Source organism: Phoenix dactylifera, chromosome 14 (genome assembly GCF_051530095.1).
Source record: "Phoenix dactylifera cultivar Ajwa chromosome 14, Ajwa_hap1_PhDact_Kaust_v1.1, whole genome shotgun sequence".
Taxonomy (NCBI): Eukaryota; Viridiplantae; Streptophyta; class Magnoliopsida; order Arecales; family Arecaceae; genus Phoenix; species Phoenix dactylifera.
In genome coordinates, this window is record NC_143203.1 from 22,119,604 (window position 1) to 22,140,877 (window position 21,274).

General features: G+C 39.8%; 2 protein-coding genes across 3 annotated transcripts; both read left to right on the forward strand.

Annotated features, from left to right (window-relative positions):
- Nucleotides 1-427: 427 nt before the first annotated feature.
- LOC103709903 (Hydroxyproline-rich glycoprotein family protein) lies at nt 428-6,508 on the forward strand. Of its 2 annotated transcripts, none has more exons than XM_008795427.5 (10): nt 428-670; nt 818-1,061; nt 1,213-1,386; nt 3,048-3,143; nt 3,502-3,625; nt 3,726-5,094; nt 5,209-5,374; nt 5,485-5,649; nt 5,736-5,888; nt 6,199-6,508. In XM_008795427.5, exons 2-10 carry the CDS (start codon nt 993-995, stop codon nt 6,364-6,366), a joined length of 2,484 nt encoding a protein of 827 aa, XP_008793649.4. In that variant the 5' UTR covers nt 428-670; nt 818-992; the 3' UTR covers nt 6,367-6,508. The 2 variants fall into 2 exon arrangements, with proteins under 2 accessions (XP_008793649.4, XP_038988200.3); XM_039132272.3 differs by having other exon boundaries at nt 506-670; nt 3,502-3,591.
- Nucleotides 6,509-16,152: 9,644 nt separating this feature from the next.
- LOC103709904 (S-adenosylmethionine decarboxylase proenzyme 4) lies at nt 16,153-18,702 on the forward strand. The gene has a single exon (XM_008795428.6). It carries the CDS (start codon nt 16,310-16,312, stop codon nt 17,312-17,314), a length of 1,005 nt encoding a protein of 334 aa, XP_008793650.3. The 5' UTR covers nt 16,153-16,309; the 3' UTR covers nt 17,315-18,702.
- The last annotated feature ends 2,572 nt before the right edge of the window (nt 18,703-21,274 follow it).

Here is a 21,274-nt window from a genome sequence, read left to right on the forward strand (position 1 = left end):
TCAATACGGGTAGCACATTTTTTACTCATATCCTTTCCATCCATGATGGAGCCCACCAGCGTGGCAACTCCATCCATGTGTGAATACGTCACACCAGCACCACCTAAGTACCGGCAGATCAGATGACGACTTCACTGGACAAACCAGGCGGGAGGCATCCGGTCTCCACATTTAATCGACGCCCGTGCATTTCGAACTTAGGCCACTTTGATAAAATTTTAGCCATGTTCCAACCGTGCTACTACCTTGATGGTGCGAGTGTGTATTATATTCATCATGCGATATTATATAAAGAAGGAAAAAAAAAGGAAATAATTTCTAATGGTGAAATGGTAGCCTTTGCCATGCTTGATAGCATGATCCGTGTGGTCAAAGAACTGGGGCTCAACTCAGGCTCCTAAAAATGGGGTCAGGTAGGCAGGAAGCTGATGCAGCGACCTTGATGCTCCGCCTACCGCTCTTTCCCACTCTCCTCTATTTTATTCTCTCCCCTTTTCTGGTTTTCGCTGGTAGCGGAACCAAGTTTTGCGGAGGTTGTTCTCTATTCCGGTGCTGCGGGCGGGTGGGCGACGGTTCCAAGTGCAAGGAAGCGCGGCTCCCAGGCACGGTGGGAACCACCTCCCGTGGCTTCTCCCCGTTTGTTTGTTGCCGCTTGGTGACGGATGCCGAGGCAAGAAACTATTTCCTTCTTAATTCTCCTCCGTCTCCTTCCCAATTCTGAATCATCTATTCCAGCAATTGTTGTTGTTTTGCTATTCGTTTGCCTGCATTTCCCTCGAACCACAGCAGTGATAAAATACTTGTTTGGTGTTGACAGCTTCTAGACACAAGAATCCATATCCAAAATTGAAAAGATCGCCCCTTCTCCCATGCCCGTGAACCGGATTCAAAGAGAAGATGGCCTGAAGCTTACCACCCTTCCTCCGAGCACTTCCAGCCTTGAGAAAAGCAAAAGAATTTTAATCTGAGGAGGAGGAGGAAACTGGAAAGCAATGCATCCTGCAATCCTCCATCGCCCTCAGTCCACACCTCTGTCATTCATTGGTCGCCAATGGGTTCAGGTGAGCAGCGGCCTTGTCCTGCATTCAGAGTGGGATCAAAATTTCTTGAAGATAATGAGTGCTACACTCTTGAAACTCCTAGTTGAAGTGAATTGCAAGGATGTGAACCAAAAAATATGTTCATGATTGGAAACTACCATCTCTTGTCCAGGAAGAAAAGGTTTTCGAGCATTCGCGGTCGCAGAAGGGATTAGCAGGTCTGGCATTCGATGCATGCAACCGAGAGGGTGAATCGCCACTAACAGCGGTTTTAAGGGACAAGATTCTCAAACTCAGGGATGTCCTTGATTTGCCTCCTCAAGATAAGCATGTTACATTGCATGAGGTACTAATCATCTACTTCTTGGGCCTTGAAAGAATTGTACAGCGCTTATGTTATTTAGGACATCTTGTGTCTATCTCGTACATAAATACATCCTCATTGAAGGAAAGGTTTTGTGTTGGTAACACAGATACAGCAGAAAAATATTTTATCTACTATAAATAAGTAGGATTTAAATCTTCTTGGTTACTTTATCTTTTATATTGATCTTTTCAATCTATTGCAAGGATGGCTATCATAATTCAGATATTTGGCTGAACAATTTGGTTGTTTATTCATAAAATCCTTTTCTAAAACTGGACCACTAGAAAGATATGAACTTTAATAAAACCTCGAAGCTTAATTGCGTATTTACATTCAAGCTATCGTCCAAGTAAGAAAACTATAATTTTCTGGAACTAGTTATTTTCTTTGTTTGTGGGTAGTCTTTTCAATTCAATCTCTGGCTATATTTAATTTCTTCATTTTATATTAAGTCCTCAATATTTTTGTTTAGACTTTAAAATTTTATTAAAACAAAAAAATTAAAGGGATTTAATTTTTTAAAAGTGTTGTTGTTTATTTAGAATACTTTATAATATATAATATTGATCACGACATGTATGATTTATCATTATTATTATTTTCATAACATGCCATTAGTTATAATACTAAATATAATTAATAGATCCTTCCAACTATTTTTTATCTATAATTTCTTTTATTAAAAGCTACCTTGTCTTACAACAGTTTTTTTTTTTAGGTAGTTCATAATGTCTTCCTTACAAGTTATTTTAAGCTTGTCCCTTTTTTTTCTAATTTAGTAGAATATCTATAATTAACTATATCTTATGAAATATACGGACTACACCAATTAGTAATATGGTGAATTAGAGGTTCTATCCCATTAAAAAAAAGGTAGTTTCATTAACATTCAATCAATTGATATACATTATCAATAGTAATTTTTCTGTAACAAACCATCCTTATACAGAGTGAACAACATATATGTAATATTATATTATCTAGGTATATTTCTTTTTCATAATTTTTTTTATTCAACTAGTTTTAATAATTTATTATAATTTGAACCATTTAAATTATAGAAAATAGTAACTGTTACATAAAATAATTGACAAATTAATTTTGTGAAACAGAAAAGCTAAATTGTTCATCTAAAAGGGTATTTTGTCCTCACATGCAAATGTTGCCTCACTGTTTTTGAAAAAATTCAGCTTACTTCATCTACCTCTAATACAGTAAAGTAAAATATGATAGCATCATGCCATTAAATAAAGTTTTTTGAAAAACTTTAGTACCAAAAAAAAAAGGGCAAAGAAAATAGTAAGTCTTTAGCTTATTGTTTTCATACTCTAAGATCCAAACAATATCATAGGGATGATATTTGAATAGTGAAGAAAAAAATTACTTCAAAACTAATTTAATGAATGCTAATCTCTATTAACTAACAAAATCTCTTTCTAGCTTGATTGTTAGTTTGATATGGATATGCTTTTATTTCCTATAGTCTTTTATCAGTATTGCTTAAAAATTCTCTCACAACTGATCTTTATTGTTTACATTCACCATGCTTCATTGCTTTGACATGGTTTTGATAACTTAACCATCTCCCATTTTGTAGAATATAATGGACTAATGTATTCTTTTCTAATTTTGACATGTAGTTATTGCTGGAAACTTTGGAGGACCTACAGAAATTGTATCCCAAGTGCATGTCATGTGTTTGCATCTCTGAAGTTGATCGCGAATCTATAAATCAGGTTTAGCAAAGTGTCAACCTACTTGTTTATCCTGTAGTGCATTCAAGTAAAACCTCAAAGAAACACACATGCATCAATATACTTTGCGCATATGAAATTACATTTTTACAATATGTAATTGCTTACCGCATGTATAACCATGCAAATTCATATTTAATTACATAAACATGCATATGCTTGGAGACATTATATATATATATATATATATATATATATATGCATGCTGATTTGCAATGTTGCTAGTATTCACAATTCACTATTTTAGTTATTACGCAATTAAGTTTGCCCTTGAAGGTTTTAACTTGGTATTTTATTTATTACAAAATGATAATTAACTTTGAAGCAAAAAATATTACAGATATTACTCCATCTCTACCAAGCCCTCAAATTTGCTGGAAATTGTTGGTCGGAAAAATGCAATCAGTCAGAGAAATTTGGATTCGAGGAGGTAGACTTGAAAAATTTTAGTTTCGAACAACTTGGTATGCAGTTTTTCTATTTGTTTTTAGATGGCTACAGACACAACTAAATGTTATGAGTATGCAATTTCACCTTTAGTGACAAATTTATATCCTATTATAGGTCAAGGAGTCCTTAAGAGACTGGATTACATGAACTCACAAGCAAAAGTAGTGTTTGATCTCATGGAGAAGAGCTCCATTAATATCCCTATGATTGAGGGTGGGCAAGGCAAGTTATGCTATTGTAACAATCCAGTCACACCAACTCCAGCGCTCCCACAACCATCAAAATGTAACTCAAGTCCCAAGGAATTCTCAAACACTACCTACCTTCCACCTCTACTTCGCCCTTTAAGACTTCAAGCAGTGGAAAAATTGAAGCCCTTAGATGTCAAGCATCTTTCCTTCCACATGTTTCCTCTCATATCTGATCAGAGCTCCAAACCTTCACACCGAGCAGAAAAGATAGCTAATGACCTTGAACTGGACTCCCCAGAGACTCCGATGATTATAAAGCCGTTTCCTTATGCTGAAATAAGGGACGATAATTATCATGGTTATGGAGGTAAAACTTCACATTTTACCACACCTATGTCGACACCAACATCTATGCATCTGCCGATGAACTTGGGATCGATTTCAAATGACCTTAGCAAAAACAGTGAGGAAAATAGTAACAAGACTTCTAAAGCTGCAATACTGATCTCACAAACCATGCCTTTCTTGCATTTGAAAGCTCCATTTCCATCACCAACTCCTACACCACCACCATCACCTATGATCCTACCTGGAGTACCCATGTTCTTTCGATCACTTAGCCATCCACAAATGGAAATAGAGCCTGTTGCATATGCCATGACCATAGATGATGATGATCAAGCTGATAGTCATAAACCTTCCGAAGCTACCATGTTGATCTCACAACCATCCTCTGCTTCACCACCATCATCCATTACGTCGGCAGAAGAAACCATGTCACCAGCACCAGCTATCTTTCTACTAGAAGGGTCTGCACAACTATCATCTACTCCAACTCCAACTCCATACAATATATCTGCCCCAACTCCTCCTCCGAAAAGCTTTGCATCATTAACAACCCCATCACCACCCCCAACTCCCATTGCTTTATCAACTCAACCGCCACCTTTGCCATCTCTGAAAGGATCCGCAGTCCCACCACCTCCTCCCTTGGGTGCAACAAAAGCAGGATCAACACCCCCACCACCTCCACCCCTAGGTGCAGCAAAACCAGGATCAGCACCCCCACCACCTCCTTCCCTAGGTGCAGCAAAAGCACTACGTGCCAGAAGTAATACCAAATTGAAAAGATCATCCCAAATGGGAAATCTATATAGACTTCTGAAGGGAAAGGTGGAGGGGTCTAGTTTAAATAGTAGAACATCTGATGGAAGGAAGAGTCAAGTTGGAAGTGGCTCTAGTGGTAACAAGGCTCAAGGAATGGCCGATGCATTAGCTGAGATGACAAAAAGGTCTGTATATCCAAACCCTTGAGTCTTTTGTATAAAGGGAGGGGCATCTTGATTTTACTGATCTCCAGAATTTGGTTGATGTTTTTGACATCTTATATTGTCTTGTACTATCAGATCAGCTTACTTTCAGCAAATTGAAGAAGATGCTCAAAAGTATGCAGCAACAATTATGGAGACAAAGTCTGCCATTAATTCTTTCAGAACGAAGGACATGACTGAGCTATTGAAATTTCATCAGCATGTTGAGCAACATCTTGGAAAACTGACTGATGAAACACAGGTAGTGCAACATGCAAATGTAACATTCGATGAATAGTAGCAGTATACATCCATGGTTTGCCTTGTAAATTCTTCTGGCTTACCTAGTTGCAATATCTTTGGTTGTTGCAGGTGTTAGCTAGATTTGAAGGCTTCCCTTCTAAAAAACTGGAGAACATAAGAATGGCGGCAGCGTTATATGTAAAGTTGGATGCAATAATCACAACACTGAAGAGCTGGAAGTTGGCATCTCCTACTGCCCAACAACTTGATAAGGTTGAAACATATTTCAATAAGGTAATTCCATAAAATGCTAATGAATAATATCAATTGATCAAATATCCACATAATTTTATTCTGACTAGTTTACATTTTTCTTATAGATAAAGAAAGAAGTGGATGTGATAGAACGTACCAAAGATGAAGAATCCAAGCGATTCCAAATCCATAATATTGATTTTGACTTTGATGTTCTTTTACGGATTAAGGAATCTATGGTCGACTTATCATCAAATTGCATAGAAATGGCACTTAAGGTATGGTGATGAAGTTTTTGGTCCAATGCATTCATATCCATATGACTTGTATTACCCGTTTTTATTAGGACTGTTTTCCACCTATTAACCACTCAGTTCAATGCTTACCAATCAAATTGCTTCCAATATCAATAATAAATGACAATGGAGCTTGAACACTTTCAAGCAATTAGTGAAACACCTTCGAATAAAACATCAACAAGCATGAATTCTAAATTACAAGAAAAGTTATTTGTAATGTCTTTATCATGGCAACAGAAGGTTGTGATGAGCTTTAACTAATCTTTAGTGATTCGGGCTGTCATTATAGGAGAGCAAAGAAGCAAAGGAAGAAGCCAAATCCAAAAGTGGCCTGTCAAAGATGCTGTGGAGGGCCTTTCAATTGGCTTTTCGAGTGTACAACTTTGCTGGTGGACAAGATGATCGGGCAGATAGATTGACAAGTGAATTAGCTACTGAAATAGAGACTTGTCCTTAATTTTGGTATTTGTGCTCCCTGGAAATAAGCTGGTAAATAGTTTGGATCTTTTTCTTCTATATATGCAATGGTGGAAACATCATTCACAATTATTATTTTGATCTGGGGAATAAAAAACTGTTTATATGTGTGCGCACTAAAACGTTTTGGACTAGCAACTTTATTCCTCAAAATTAGTCTACACATGAAGTGAATAGATTCGTTTTGTCTGCCCTATGCTTCGATATTTGGTTTCTATTTTATAATTTGCCCATTACTTTGTTGTTTATGAGAACAACAAAGGGCTTGAGATGGTGTCAGAGAAGCCTGTATCAACATCTGTAAAATCGAACTATGCCCTCACAGCATCAACCTTTCAAGTTAAGTCAATATTTGAGTTACCAGCTTTACTTTGACAATAGCCAGGTTGAATTGCAAAGTGGCTGGGTAAATAAGGTTGCAGCTTCACCAAATTAGATTGACAAAAAATGAATGCTTTAGGTTGAACAAAGCGAAGCCAGACTATGTTATATGTATATATACGCGCGCGTGCACATACAGGCATGCTCAAAAGCTTAAGTAATTTTTCTAAACTCTCGATCTTGAATAAGAGAATATTACGCTTTTTGATATTTGATTTTCTAAACATTTCTTAGATCTATGAAGCATATAATGTCAAATTGCATATTTTGCCAAGGGATGTAATTTAAATGAAGATGTTTCTTAAATCTCAAATGATCGGATTACTTAGAGATGGACATGCTGAATGGGACCTGCATGGGCCATTAGTGAACCTAATAACAATAGCTTCATGCTCAGTTATATCTTCCTAAAACTCTCTGGTTTGTACTTCTTATGCCGTCGATTCTTGTTCGAGACAATTAGGGCCCACATGCCCCTCTAAATAACTCTGCATTTTATGCATTTATGTATCCTGGTTGAATTCTATTTAGCACCTATGTTTCAACATGACATGAACCTACTAGACTTAACATATTGCAATTCTTAATTCTAGTTGCTCAGCTTGCACTTTAGAAATACAAATAACTCCTAAACTCAACAAAATAAGAGCTATAGTGAAGATTTAAATAACATATTATGTCTTTACAATGGATCCTTGCCAAAACTATTATTGACCATTACAATAGAGTATCATAACAAAAAATAATGCAAAATAACAATGTTATTTTCCATTCACCTTTTAGTAAATTAAAAAAATATTATTATTTTAAAATGTGCAATCACCTTTGACGGAAATTTGATCTCAAAACTTTAAATTTCGGCAAGAATATATTTTATTCAAAAAAATATACAATTGAAAATAACTATTATTATAATTTAGTTTTATAAAATATAAAAAATAATACATTATAATGACCATTATAATTTTTACCCTGGCTGCCAAATCCCTCCGTTAAAAAACTTGGCTGGAATCCACGTAAACTCCGAGAACACGCAACGATTACAGATGCACTCTCAATACATATATACTGAAAGCAGGGGACCACCGTGATGGAATCCCCGCTAATCATAACCGAGGAGTGGGGGAATCATACGGCTAAGAAATACTCGATCTGTGACGGCCATGATGAGGTTATGGACATTAGAATGTCACTGTTCCCATAAGCATTGGGCGTGGAGGTGGTGATAATATCAGACTGCGCATGTGACATGATGCCGACGATATATTTATATTTATGTGTATGTGCGAATGGATACACGTGGAATGATGCGGGCTTGCACGGGAAACGAGAGGGATTTGGTCGCACGGGGAATGATGTGGGGCGGGGCGCAACCAGAGGAGGATTCGCCGAGGTTGATACGGCTCCCAACCCCACCGATTCTGTACTCCGCTTTCTTCCCGAGCTTTTTAGGCCATCGATGAGGGCAGGACGAGTCCATGATGAACCGTGGTAACATGTTCCGCGGGGCACGAACAGCATGTGTCCATATCTCTCGTTTGGGGGACAAGTGTCGGCGACCGTCCGGCTTGTTCCTCGCGCGGGTCAACTTGACTTAAAAGACGTTGCATTTTATTAAATATAGAGTTCTTTTGATTCGCGGAAATATGATTTCTGAGAAATAAATTTCTAGAAAGAAAATATCTAAGAAAGTACTTTTGATATGTTTGGTTGACCATGAAAAAATGACAAATTTTCAAAGTATTTATATTTAGTTGGCCATCCACTTTTCTGAAAAAGTTATGTATAATTTCTATTATGTCCTTAATAAAAATTAGGTTTTTAATGCCTCTTTAATGCCTCTTTAATGTTTCTTTAATGCTGAAGGGTCTTTTTGGAAAAAAATAAAAATGAAGTGATTCCTGCCTCATTAGAAAATTTCTCATGAAAAAAAATTTTCCATGAAATGTGGAAATCATATTTCCATGTGAATACAACTTTTTTATCTCTCTCCTTTCAAAACTCCAATCAAACAAGAGTCATCTCATTATTTTTCCGTTGACCATATTTTGCTCCTTCTTTTCCCGCGAACCAAACGAGCCTATATAGTTACAAACGATGATTCTGGGGTTCATGAGATAAATGGTATGTCGTATTGTTTAAGAAGTGTTTTAAATTCTTTTCCTGGAATTCTAAGGTTCGATATCAAAAAAAAAAAATCTATTTAAAATATTAGGAGTGCATGAAAAAATTACTTACGTAACATCTTGCCTGTTGAGATACTAATCTCATATTCTGGGCTTTGCTTGGAAAATATTTAGTTGTTCATGTAATCATAGGAGAACAACAAATGCATCGAAATTAGTACACAACTGATCTTTTCGAATCATGCAAAACATGTTACCATCATGTGATAAGCGATACATCCTGAAAACATCTGATGGTATAAAACAATATTGCATACTGGTTGGCGATCACGAGAGGGCTTGCTCTTATAAAATTCATAGGCGAATGTAAATATTAAGGAATATTTTCATGATGCATGCTTGTCATTGTTTTGCTTCTTTTGGATATAATATGTGAAGAATACCAAAAAAATCATGAGATGTGGTGCATCCAAATTGTATGCAACATGCTGCTATCATGTGATAAGCGAAACATTCTTAAAACGTCTAGAAAGTACAAAACAAAATTGCATATCGGTTGGTAATCATGAGAGGGCTAGCAGTTTGAAAATTCATCAATGAGTATAAATATTGAGGAATATCTGCATAATGCATGCTTGTCATTGTTTCATTTCTCTGGGGTATAATGTGTAAAAGATACCAACAAAATCATAAGATGTGAACCCAAATCATGCATAACATATTGCGATCATGTGATAAGTGAAACATCCTTAAAACATCTGGAAAGTACGAAAAATAACATTGCATACTGATTGGCAATTGCAAAAGGGCTATAGCTCTTATAAAATTCATCGACAAAAGTAAATACAAAGGAATATCTATCTAACAGATGCTTGTCGTTGTTTCGTATTATGTGTGAAGAATACCAAAAAATCATGAGATATGGTGCACCCAATTAAGTGTAGCATGCTGCTATTGTGTGACAAATGAGACATCCTTAAAATGTCTGAAGAGTACAAAATAATATTACGTACTAGTTGGCAATCACGAGAGGGATAACTTTTATATAATTCATAGATAAACATAAATACAAAGAAATATCTGCATAACGCATGCTTGTCACTATTTCGTTCCTCCCAAGTATAATGTGTAAAGAATGCCAAAAAAATCATGATATGGTGCAACTAAGTCATGCATAACATGCTGCTATCATGTGATAAGTGAAACATCCTTAAAATGTATAAAAAATATAAAATAATATTGTATACCGATCGGCGATCACAGACTTTGTGAACAACAGTCAAGAAGATCTTATGAGAATTGAATTTTTTCAAATAGAAGATATAAAACATATATTGGACACTTTATAGAAGTATTTCGCAATTGATTTATTTAAGAATAAGTTTGAATTTGAAATTCATTGTAATTATTTCATCTTCCTTTTTACAATAGAAAAAAAAATAGAAAGAAAAAAAGAATAAAATTTGTTTTTCATCTTTGGCACGATCCGTATTTTTTCGGAATGGATCATAATAAAATAAAATTAATGTCTCTAAGGAATAATCACTTCAAAGTCAATCTTCTCTATATACCTATATCATCGTACTTAACAGTTGAATCAATTTGGAAGGCTATTCGCAACAAGCATAAATACAAAAAGATATATGTGCGACACGTGCTTATTACTATTTCATTTCTTCAAGGTATAATGGATAAAGAATAAAGAAAACATACATAGCAAAAAAGAAGCCAAAAAAGGATAATAAGAACAATCCAATGTTGAGATGAAAATATTTTTTTGTTATTTTATTAATAAAAGTAAGGTTAGTACTCATTCCTCAAAAGTAAAATGGAGTAAAAATGGTGCTATATTTAGATTACTCCAAGTTGTAGCCCATGCATACTATAATTTGACTTCTTAAGTGGCATGACTTTGGAACTCAGGCAGTAGAGTCAAGGATAATCGATGCGCGCGTGCGCACTAGGTGTGATACCATGCACAGACTCGTTCCCAACGGTGCACCGGCCATAAAGTACGCACACGACCACCGTCACCTCTGGACGTACCGGTTCATGCGCCTGAGGCGGTGGTCCCCGCGGTGTGTGCCAGGCGAGTCTCATGCGCAGTGCGGCCGGTGGGTCCCTCTCCAACACGCGTGCTGGACGACAGTATGGCGGCTGAAGGCCCCTCGGTCCCTTGACCATGGTGTCTCCCCCTCGGGTAGGGCTGTCAAACGGGCCGAGCTGCTCGGGCTCGGCTCGGGCCCGGCTCGGTAAAAGCCCGGCTCGAGCTCGACTCGTTAGTCAAACGAGCCCGAGCCCGAGCCCAAAATGAGGCCCGTTTAAATCTGAGCCCGAGCCCGAGCTCGAGCCCGAGCAGCTCGCGAGCCCAAACGAGCCCAAAAGAGAGCTCCAAAATCGAATTGGATTGGTTTGGGTTGGGACTTAGCCCGTTAATCCAAACCCAATCCGTTAATCCTTCCCTCCCACCTGACTGGCTGACCACCTCCTCTTTTTTTTTTCTTTTTTTCTTCTCCTTTCTTCTGGGTTTCTCCAGAAGCTTCCGGTGCCCTCCCCTCCCCTCTTCCGGGTATCCCTCCCCCTCCTCCCCTCCGGGTGTCCCTCCCCTCCCCTCTCGCCTTTCTCCTCCGCCGCCGATGACTCGCTGCCTCCCTCCGCCGCCGATGCCGAGCTCGGTTCCGTTTCTCCCCTCTCTCTTTTCCCCTCTTTGCCGACTCCTCCACCGGCGATCGTCGCTTTCGCGAGCTCTCCAGATCCGAGCTCCCTCCGCCGCCCTTCGTTCGTCTCAGAAGAAGAAGGCACCGGTCGTTAGGGCTGTTAACGACCGCGAGCTCTCCAGATCCGAGCTCCCTCCGCCGCCCTTCGTTCGTCTCAGAAGAAGGCACCGGCCGACGAGGTGCGTCTTCTCTTTTTTTATTTCTTTCTTCTGAGTCGCCTTCGTTCGTCTCTCCCTCTCCCTCTCTCCAGATCCGAGCTCCCTCCGCCGCCCTTCGTTCGTCTCAGAAGAAGGCACCGGTCGTTAGGGCTGTTAACGACCGCGAGCTCTCCAGATCCGAGCTCCCTCCGCCGCCCTTCGTTCGTCTCAGAAGAAGAAGGTGAGTCATTCTTCTCCTTTTTTTTAATTTCTTTCTATCCTTCTTCTCTTCTTCTTCTCTTTCCTTCCTTCATTCATCTCCGACGAACCGCCGGAACTGAGCTCGGCTGGCGGCTGCTCGTTCTTCTCTCCGACGGTCGACGGAGACAGGGACGGGGATGGCCGGATGGGGCTGGGGATGGGGCGGGCTCGGGCTCGCCGCTCGGGCTCGGGCTCGGGCTCGGGCAAACGAGCTTCACGAGCCCGAGCCCGAGCTATGCCGCCCGAGCCCGAGCCCGAGCCCAATCCTGGGCTCGGTACCGAGCCCGAGCCCGAGCCCGAGCCGGGAAGTTGGTGAAACGAGCCGAGCCTGCGGAGGCTCGGGCTCGGCTCGGCTCGTTAACAGCCCTACCCTCGGGTTCGGGTTGCATCTTTGGCACGATAGACTGATCGGTTTGGCAACTTCAACCTCTTGATCGCATGGTTGTCAAAGCACTCTAATCTTTCCTTTTTTTTGGTTTGTATAGATCTCGATACGATTATTATGTGATCCAACGGTTGATATCACAAAAAAAATCAAAAGTTTTTTGTTTTTCTTTTTTTTTTTAAGCGAAAGAGCCATACAATATAATTCTAAAATGAACACATCCAATAAAATCAAAAAAAAAAAATTGAAAAAAAGAAATGGTATGATGGTTCACCCAAAGAGCTCCATTCGTATGCTCTGCCATATAGAAGATGACCCAGTCCATAGCATTTTTGTTTTCTGATATTTACGAATGGTTTGAAAAGAGGCGTGCAGTTCCCAACCATACTTTAAAAATCCTGCAATAATACGGCTCCATCCACCATCGATACCTATCTCATGATCCATCTAATCACCATCGCAGAATCATCCTCAAGTAAGATGAAATCTGTTGTAAGTGTGAGGTTCACGCAATTGATGTCTTTTCAAGCTGCCCTTAGCTCGGTTCGAAAAACCGAAATATCAAAAATATGACCACCCTCCGAGCATACTTGGGGCTGGAGGCAAATGACCAAGCTAGGGTTTAGGATAGTCCAGAGATTACGCATGGGGTTTAGGAGGGGCCAAAGCAAAATAGGTATATCAACTCCACTGGATGGACACTTCGCAATCTACGGCCTTCCAATTTTAAGACTAGGTCCGGTTTTGTTGTTGGGTCAGCAGTAGGGTTCAGCAAGGTTTAGAACTAACACAAGAAAACCATGAAAATGAAGCATAAGCATGAGCCAAGTAGGGCCTTTACCTTGACAACAACGTGTTAACCATTCATGTTTGCAACAAAATGCTCATGTCCTTATACCCATTTAATTAGCACCCTTTCTTTCTTTCATTCCTGTTTTGCTGTTGTCATAGAGATCTACAGCCATGGGTGATAGAGTCAGAGCATTGTCTTTCATAGGATGATGTGCAAGGTGTTGAATATGGTTTACTTATTGTTTCAATGTGAATTTTTATATCTCGTTGTAAATTTTAATATCAGCATGCTAATAAAATTTTGTTTATAGTAATTTCTTCTGAAGAACGTTCCCAGAAAGACATGAATTTGGATGCTTGAACATATTATGCATGGATAACTTGCCATAAATTTCTCAATAGAGTATATTATCCCCCAAGATCAAGATTCTATATATATTCCAGTTGGCTCACCGATCGCTTGGGACTATGCCTATCTGTTTCCTTTTTTAAGTGGAATTTTTATCTAGTAACAAGTTGTCACATAGATAAATAATTCCTGCAACCAAACATGTCCTTGAAGTTACTAAGCTAATAAGAAGATTGAAAAAAACTGCCTCTCTCGGCAGCCATCATGTAAGCATTAGCAAGTGGAGTAGTCAGAGTTATTTACTGATCAAACAAACAAGATTTTCTTATTGAAGCATCTCCTCATTGAAGGCTTTGATTATTTTATATATTAGAATACGGGTTAATTAAGATTTGGTATGCCATGTTCAGAAAGGAGCTTCTAATTCATGGTATGAAGTTAGGGTACCACATCCGCTGATTGAGGCTCGGCTAGGTAATTTGGTACTGATCTCATGAAAGAGACTCTTCGATGTGTTTTTTCTCAATCTAATAATAGCAAAAACTATTAGACTTGATGCTAGGCAAGACGAAGAAAAAGATAAAATCTATGATAGAGCATTAGGGAAATGTCTTAGACAATCCACTAATCATTATTTAGTAGGTTGAATACTGAATGTACGCATATGAGGTTATAGGATGGCTAGATGGATTACAGAACTCATTTGCACCATCTTCTTAATTTTTTTTCTCTTTTCTTGATTGATAATTAAATGCACACCACTCTTGGACAATCACAAACCTGCCTCTAAGATTAGTAGCAGTCAACTTGGTCATTAGCATCGAAACCAATAGACGGTTAGCTACTTTTACGACGACCATGCCTCTATAATGGTATCCAACAGAGTTTCGAGTTTAACTAAGTCATCAAAAGTAATTTTAAGTATTTGAAGAGATAGATGAGAGTTCTAAAGTCAATAACCCCAAGGATTGCCAAATATTTGTAATATGCAGCATATCCTCCTCCTAATTTGGTTGATCAAAAGCACCATCTCCATATAGTTGGACCAAAAAATTATAGAGCATGAATCCTCAACGGTGCACAGGTCACATCGTAGATGGCCGTCCATCTCTTGATAGCAGCCATCAAGGGCTGCATAGCAATCTATGGTTAGTCCATGAGCATATATCATATCATACATGGCATGCATTATGTAACGGCACACCATAGAGGATCATGGTTGAAAATAGCATTGCATGGGTACAATGGCTCATACTTATACCTTTGCTGATGTCCAGCCCACAAACCATTTATTCCAAGATATTTCCACTGCGGTGCCTGGTGCTTGGCGTGCGGCAACCAGGACAAGCCTGGGCCAAGCCTCACCCCACTTTTTGATCGGCTTCACTCGTCAGATGAAAGCCTTGGTACTCATGGAAAAGCTGGAAGCAGGCACAGCTTTGTAGATACATCTCTTCAACTCCATTGTGGAAGACTCACACAGTGACATCTCGCCATTGGATCACCACCTAGTCCATCTGATAGCTTAGATCGGATCGATCAACTAGATTCTATGTATATCTGGGTCTCCAGAGTGGTCACCAAAAGGTTGATCAGGGGATCAGACAACACCAGTCAGTTCAACACATGATTGAGAGCCCTACGGACAGGGTGACCGTATTCCCACTAGAGGCTATAGATGCATCCTCGCTTTTACCTTTTCTTCTTTTTTTATTTTTTCACTGTCTTTGGCTGGTGACAGTAGTAAAAATCATTGCCCTTTCTGCCTCCATGAAGGTAAACATGGCAGGGAATGATAAAATTCCGACCCACCGGTTAAAAGCCAAGGCTAAAGGTGACTGTGAAGATAGAAGAAAAGGCTAAAAAAAATTTGAAGTTATGATGAGAGGCCAGCAGCCTTTCCGTATATTTCAGCAGATAAGGCTTTGTTCATGAGTGCTTGCACCCTGTAGCAGCTCAAGCAATTGCTACGAGGCTTTTGGTGGATATCATTTTTGTTTGCAAAATGGTAATAGAAAATGCATACTAGCACATATTCTTAAAGAACATAAAGATACTTTCATTATATTAAAGAACATGTCAATATATCATTGTTCATGTCATATGAATCAAACAAAAATAAATTTTTTAAAAAAATATTTCAACTTCAGCAACCACATAGGTCCAGCTTTTATCTACTAAGATAAGAAGAATTAAGTTATGGTTACACATATATATTTCATCTTTAACAGGCAAGTAGGTGTGTTTATTTTCTGGTCGTTCTTCATCAACAGTAGATTAATGAATGGTGCTTAAGCTTAACTGTACCCAATTAGCAAGAGCAAGAAGAGAGAACTCGACTAATAGAACACTCCAATTTCTCTCTTTTATATAGACTCCACCCATATGGGATAAAGAGTAGATACATGACATACGTAAAGCTTTTTGGATTTGGATATGAACTTCCTCCACTAGAGCCTGCGCGTGGGCTGAATTCCCGTTTCCGTTCGCTGTCTCCCTCTCATGAAGATCTCCCCCAGCATTATCTCGCTCTCCTCATTATGCTCGCAATCATTATTCTTGGTTGCCTCACGCGCATGCCTTTCCCTCCCCACCTTCTCCCATCTCCCCCTCCCATTCTATAAATCCTCCCTTCCTCCCTCCCCATTCCCCTGCTCCCACGTATCTCACCTTCTCCTCTCTACAGTCTTACCACTATTCCCGCTATTCGCATTTTATTCCAACTATATTCCCACTATTCCTACTCTATTCCTACCACTTTCTAACTAGCTCAGCATGGCTGTCTCCGGCTTCGAGGGCTTTGAGAAGCGCCTAGAGCTTCACTTCTCTGGCGACAACCCCCTCGGCCTCCGATACCTAGCGATCGACGATCTCCAGCAAGTGCTCGACGCCGTGCAGTGCAGCATCGTCTCCGCCGCCGGTAACCATTCTTTCGATGCCTACGTGCTATCTGAGTCCAGCCTCTTCCTCTACCCGGACAAGATCATCCTCAAGACCTGCGGCACAACCCAGCTCCTCCGCTCCATCCCCTCCCTCCTTCACCATGCCGCCGACCTCGGCCTCCGCCTCCGCTCCTGCCGCTACTCCCGCGGCAGCTTCATCTTCCCCGCCGCCCAGCCTTCCCCCCACACCAGCTTCTCCGACGAGGTCCGCTTCCTCGACGCCCACCTCCCCGCCGCCCTTCGCTTCAGAAAAGCCTCGGTGATGCCTTCCGCCACTTCGCCGCATTCTTGGCACGTCTACTCCGCTGCCGACGACGAGTTTTCGGTGCTGCCACCGAGTGGTTCTACGATAGAAGTGTGCATGACGGAATTGGACCGCTCGCTGGCACGGCGCTTTTATCGGCGGAAGGGCGACGACCGCTCGGGCGACGAAGCGGGGGCGGAGATGACTGAGTTGACTGGGATCGGCGGCATCAACCCGCTGGCGCTCGTCTGCGGCTTCGCCTTCGACCCATGCGGTTACTCGATGAATGGCCTTGACTGCGATCGCTACTCGACCATCCATGTCACGCCGGAGGACGGCCACAGCTACGCCAGCTTCGAATGTGTCGGTGGAGGGGAGATGATGGATTGTTTAAGGAAGGTGGTGCACGTTTTCCGGCCAGGTGTGGTGTCGGTGTCGGTCTGCACGGCCGGCGGCGGCGACGAGGGCCCAGTGTGGTCGGCGGTGGCGAATGCGTTGGAACCGCTCGGGCTGAGCTGCAGGCACCGGACGGCCGAGGATTTTCCGGGGGCCGGGACAGTCACGTACCAGACGTTTACGGCTGGCCGGAAGTAATCGGGGAAGCGGTCAAACACATGGTTATTGAGAAAATGTTGCTGTTTGCTAGCCCTAGAGGAAACAAAAGGGAGAGGAGCGAACGGGGAGAGTGCTTGCTCCTGGTTCGTTGGAAGAATTTTTGTTCCTTAAAATATTTTTTTGGAAAGCTGATATTTAAATATATGGCGTCTAAAAAAATAGATTTTGAATGTTTGGTTGACGATAAAAAAGTTGCACGTCCTAAGATAGCTTATATTTGGTTGAGCATCTATTTTTTTTTTTATAAGTTGTGTAAAACATATGTTATACTTTTAATTAAGAAAAAAATTTATTCTATTTTATCTAAAAGCCTAAAGAAATTTTTGAAAAAAATTATTTCAATTTTTAGTTGATAAAAATTATTTTTTTATTCTATATCAATTTTTTTTACGAAACATAAAAATCTTATTTTTCTAAAAAAACTACTTTCTAAACTTTCTTCTTTGAAAACTCTAACTAAAGACAAGGTATTTCTCTATTCTTGTTACCCTACTTTCTTTCTCCTCTTTCTACAAACCAAATAAATCTTTAGACAGTTGATTTTTTTTTTTTTTTCGTGAGAACCAAATAAATTCTTAGGAAGTTAGAGTTTTTTGTTTTTTTGGAGGGAGGTTTTTGAGGAGGGTTGAATGGATGATGGATGCTTGGGATATGTACTGTGTAGGGAAAGGAAGTAGATCGATCGATTCGAGGCTTTAGTACTGCTGAGGGGATTGCCCTCCACCTTTCCTATCTCTTTTTGTTGTGTCTAAGATGAGAAAGTACACCTTTTCTGTTCACTTAAAAGCTTTTGCCATTCTGTTCTTAGGACCAGGGATTGCTCTCCTTTTACTATTTCTTCCTTGGATTCTTTTCACCTTTCAAAAACATCACTAATTTTGAGAACGCAAAACCACCATTATCGATGCCCATGTCTCTCCCTGATGCCCCATTGTAATAATAGCAGTGATTATAAGCCAATGGCTGCGTTATTAGTGTGATCTGGCAACAAATTAATGGCGATCACTGTCAGCAAAAGTGTTCTTGTTTTGAGTCTTGTTGATGGGCCACATGATTGACATCATGTGCATTTTTCTGCGAAAGAAATGAGATCAATTCGCGGCACAGTTGTTGAGAGAATCTTAGGTGGCTGCAATAAGTGGGTGCTTACTCTTATCATCCTGCTTCAGGATTTTTTTTTTTTCTTCCTTTTTCTGAAGCAGATGATTCTTATATAAATACAACAAAAACCTGCCGGATTCATACTTTAGCAAGTATATTCTCGGCTGCAACCAACATATGCCGGATCAAAGACCACAAAAAAAATAATCAAAAAATAACAATTTTTAGAGTGCTCTCGGCAACACCTTCTCTTTCACTCGTAGGGTCATCCCAGAATGGTCAATCACAAACAAGACTATATCCAATTTGCAACTCCATTGGCCTCTTTATATACATGCTTGGTCTGAAAGACAATATCTGCACTCATCGTGGCTTAAATATTCCGAAGCAAAGGATGACATCCATCTGCACCACTGGTACCTCCTGGATCCAGCCAATTACCGTGGCCGAGTCACTCTTAAATATGAATGCGTTGGCCTGCAGAGCAAGCCAGACTTGATACATACTAGCCCAAGCCATCTTGCTTCGATTTAAATCACCCCAAAACGTGGTGCTCCTACCCTAATCGATACGCACTGCTTGGTTCCAAATATTGGACAAAATGTGCCTGACCATCCTCTTGCACCATTTAATCAAGCAATGCTAAATTATAATCTAAATGCTCTAAATTAAGCAATTCCTGAGATAAATTGCTAGATTGTAGATTTATATAGTTTAATTCTTTGAAGCAGTTTATGTGCTTCTTGTAATGAATATTAATTCATTATAATGTTTTGTGGCCCAACCCTTCCATTGATAACAAGGAACTCTGTTATCAACTGTCATGAGGCCAATGGTGCTTTATATGCTAGAATCAAATTGCCAGTCCCCCTTTTTTTTTTTTTTGCTAAAAAAAAAGAGTAGGGGAGAGGAAGGGACCAGCCCACCCCCGCGTAGCAGCCCCCACTGGGCCTCCGCCCCGCTAGGAGAATGTTCGATGCGGGTAGACTCCGTTTTACTCATACTCTCCCCACCCGAAGGTGAGTATATCACACCTGGCACCACCTAGGTATAGATGGAAGAAAAACATAACCGCCAGCAAGCCGCTCGAGCGTAGGGCATCCGGTTCCCGAATTTAATCGACGCCCGCGCGTTTCGAATCCTCGCAACTTGGGCGGAATTATGCCAGTCCCCTTATGCACATGGCATAAAACTTTTTTTTTTTTTACTCGAAAATGCTTTGGAGCCCAAATCTAGCACCAAGAAAAGCTTCAATGCTCCATGTCTCATGAAAAATGGTGCTTGCACTAAGACCTGCCCTGTGTATTGCCGACATCCTTAATGGTAGCAATCAAACTTTGTCACGGGGTACTTCAGTTACAAAATGCTTATTCTTGGACCCATATCATTACTTACCATGGTAGGAGGTTGCCCCATAGCATTACCCATAATGCCACCTTTGATTAGTCTTTTTTTATCAATAAAACACAACAGTCTCAAGAATGAAAAGGTAGGCTTAAATTAACTTGCATCAGCATTATTACAGCAACACATCATCTGCATTGCATCAGCCAATCATCTGCCTCGGTTACCTCATATGTATATATGCATGCCATGTGATGGTGGCAATAGAATGCATCCTAACCTATATATTATACCACCACATCATGGTATAAGAAAGGTGGGTCCAAGAGAATCATCCCCTCATTCGCTCCACTTTATTTTATGGTGCCTTGGCATTGCAAGACTATTGACTGCCCTAATTAATACTTAATGACACTAAAGTATCTCAATTAAATTTATACATCTAATACATGTACATATTATAAATTGATCTATATCTATATAAAACTATATCTGTATACAACTTTATATTATAAAGTTTATATGATCATACTATTTAGCCCTGATAAAAATATACGATACTATCTAGTGCGGTAGAAAGAATTGTATATAGCCCAAAAGGCATGCAGGTTACCCGATCTAGTATAGACAGATTTTCAGGCCTTTTTCTCTAGGGAAAGGCATCATCATGTGGGGCTTAAACAGAGTGCTCAAGGCCAACCCAGAAGATGATTAAAAAGATAGAGGAGAGAGTGCTTTAATTTGGGACCATTGAGCATTGCATATGTGTTATGGGAGGCATGTATTGATGGATGCATGGTCAAAGATGTGCACCTCAAATAACATGCATGGTAGCCCATATGCCATTCACTTTCATGCAAAGATTATGGTGCGCATGTCTTCATACTCTGGCCAGCTTATGTGGAAAGAAAATTTCTATCTTCCCTATTAACCAAGAAAATCGGGGATCTCTGTTTATCTCAAAGTCTATGGCCTGTCAAGATAACTGATATAACGAGTTTTAAGAACCATGACCAACATCTAAATCTAGATTCAGCCTGTGTTGGAAAATTTTCTAAATTATATATATATATATATATATATATATATATATATATATATATATATATATATGTTTGTTTGTTTTGGATGTTGTTTTTCTGAAAAGATGTGACTCTAGAAAGAAAGTTGAGGGTGAAAAGAGATGACTCTTTGAACAGGCACAAATGGTGGTTGTATGAAAAGAGGTGATTCTTCAGGCTAAAAGGAGGTGACTCTACAGTCTGGAAAGTTTTAACTATTCAAACAAATATTGTGACCGAAGAGACATCAAAAACACTATAAAAAGACAACTCTACTGTAGAAAAATTATAGACAACACTTTTATTTTTTTCTTCTCAAATTTTGCCTCTTTTAGTATTGCCATTATAGCCCAATTCTTAGGTGTTTTCTGGTTTGATATCCGTAGTGCAAAATGCTATCAAACAAACAAATTTTTCTGAGCTCCATTGTATT

Coding starts and splice junctions, on each gene's coding strand:
- LOC103709903 (XM_008795427.5), top strand. CDS start 993: ATGCATCCTGCAATCCTCCATCGCCCTCAGTCCACACCTCTGTCATTC. Junction 5,095..5,208: donor TTAGCTGAGATGACAAAAAG/GTCTGTATATCC, acceptor TTGTACTATCAG/ATCAGCTTACTTTCAGCAAA. Junction 5,375..5,484: donor AACTGACTGATGAAACACAG/GTAGTGCAACAT, acceptor TGGTTGTTGCAG/GTGTTAGCTAGATTTGAAGG.
- LOC103709904 (XM_008795428.6), top strand. CDS start 16,310: ATGGCTGTCTCCGGCTTCGAGGGCTTTGAGAAGCGCCTAGAGCTTCAC.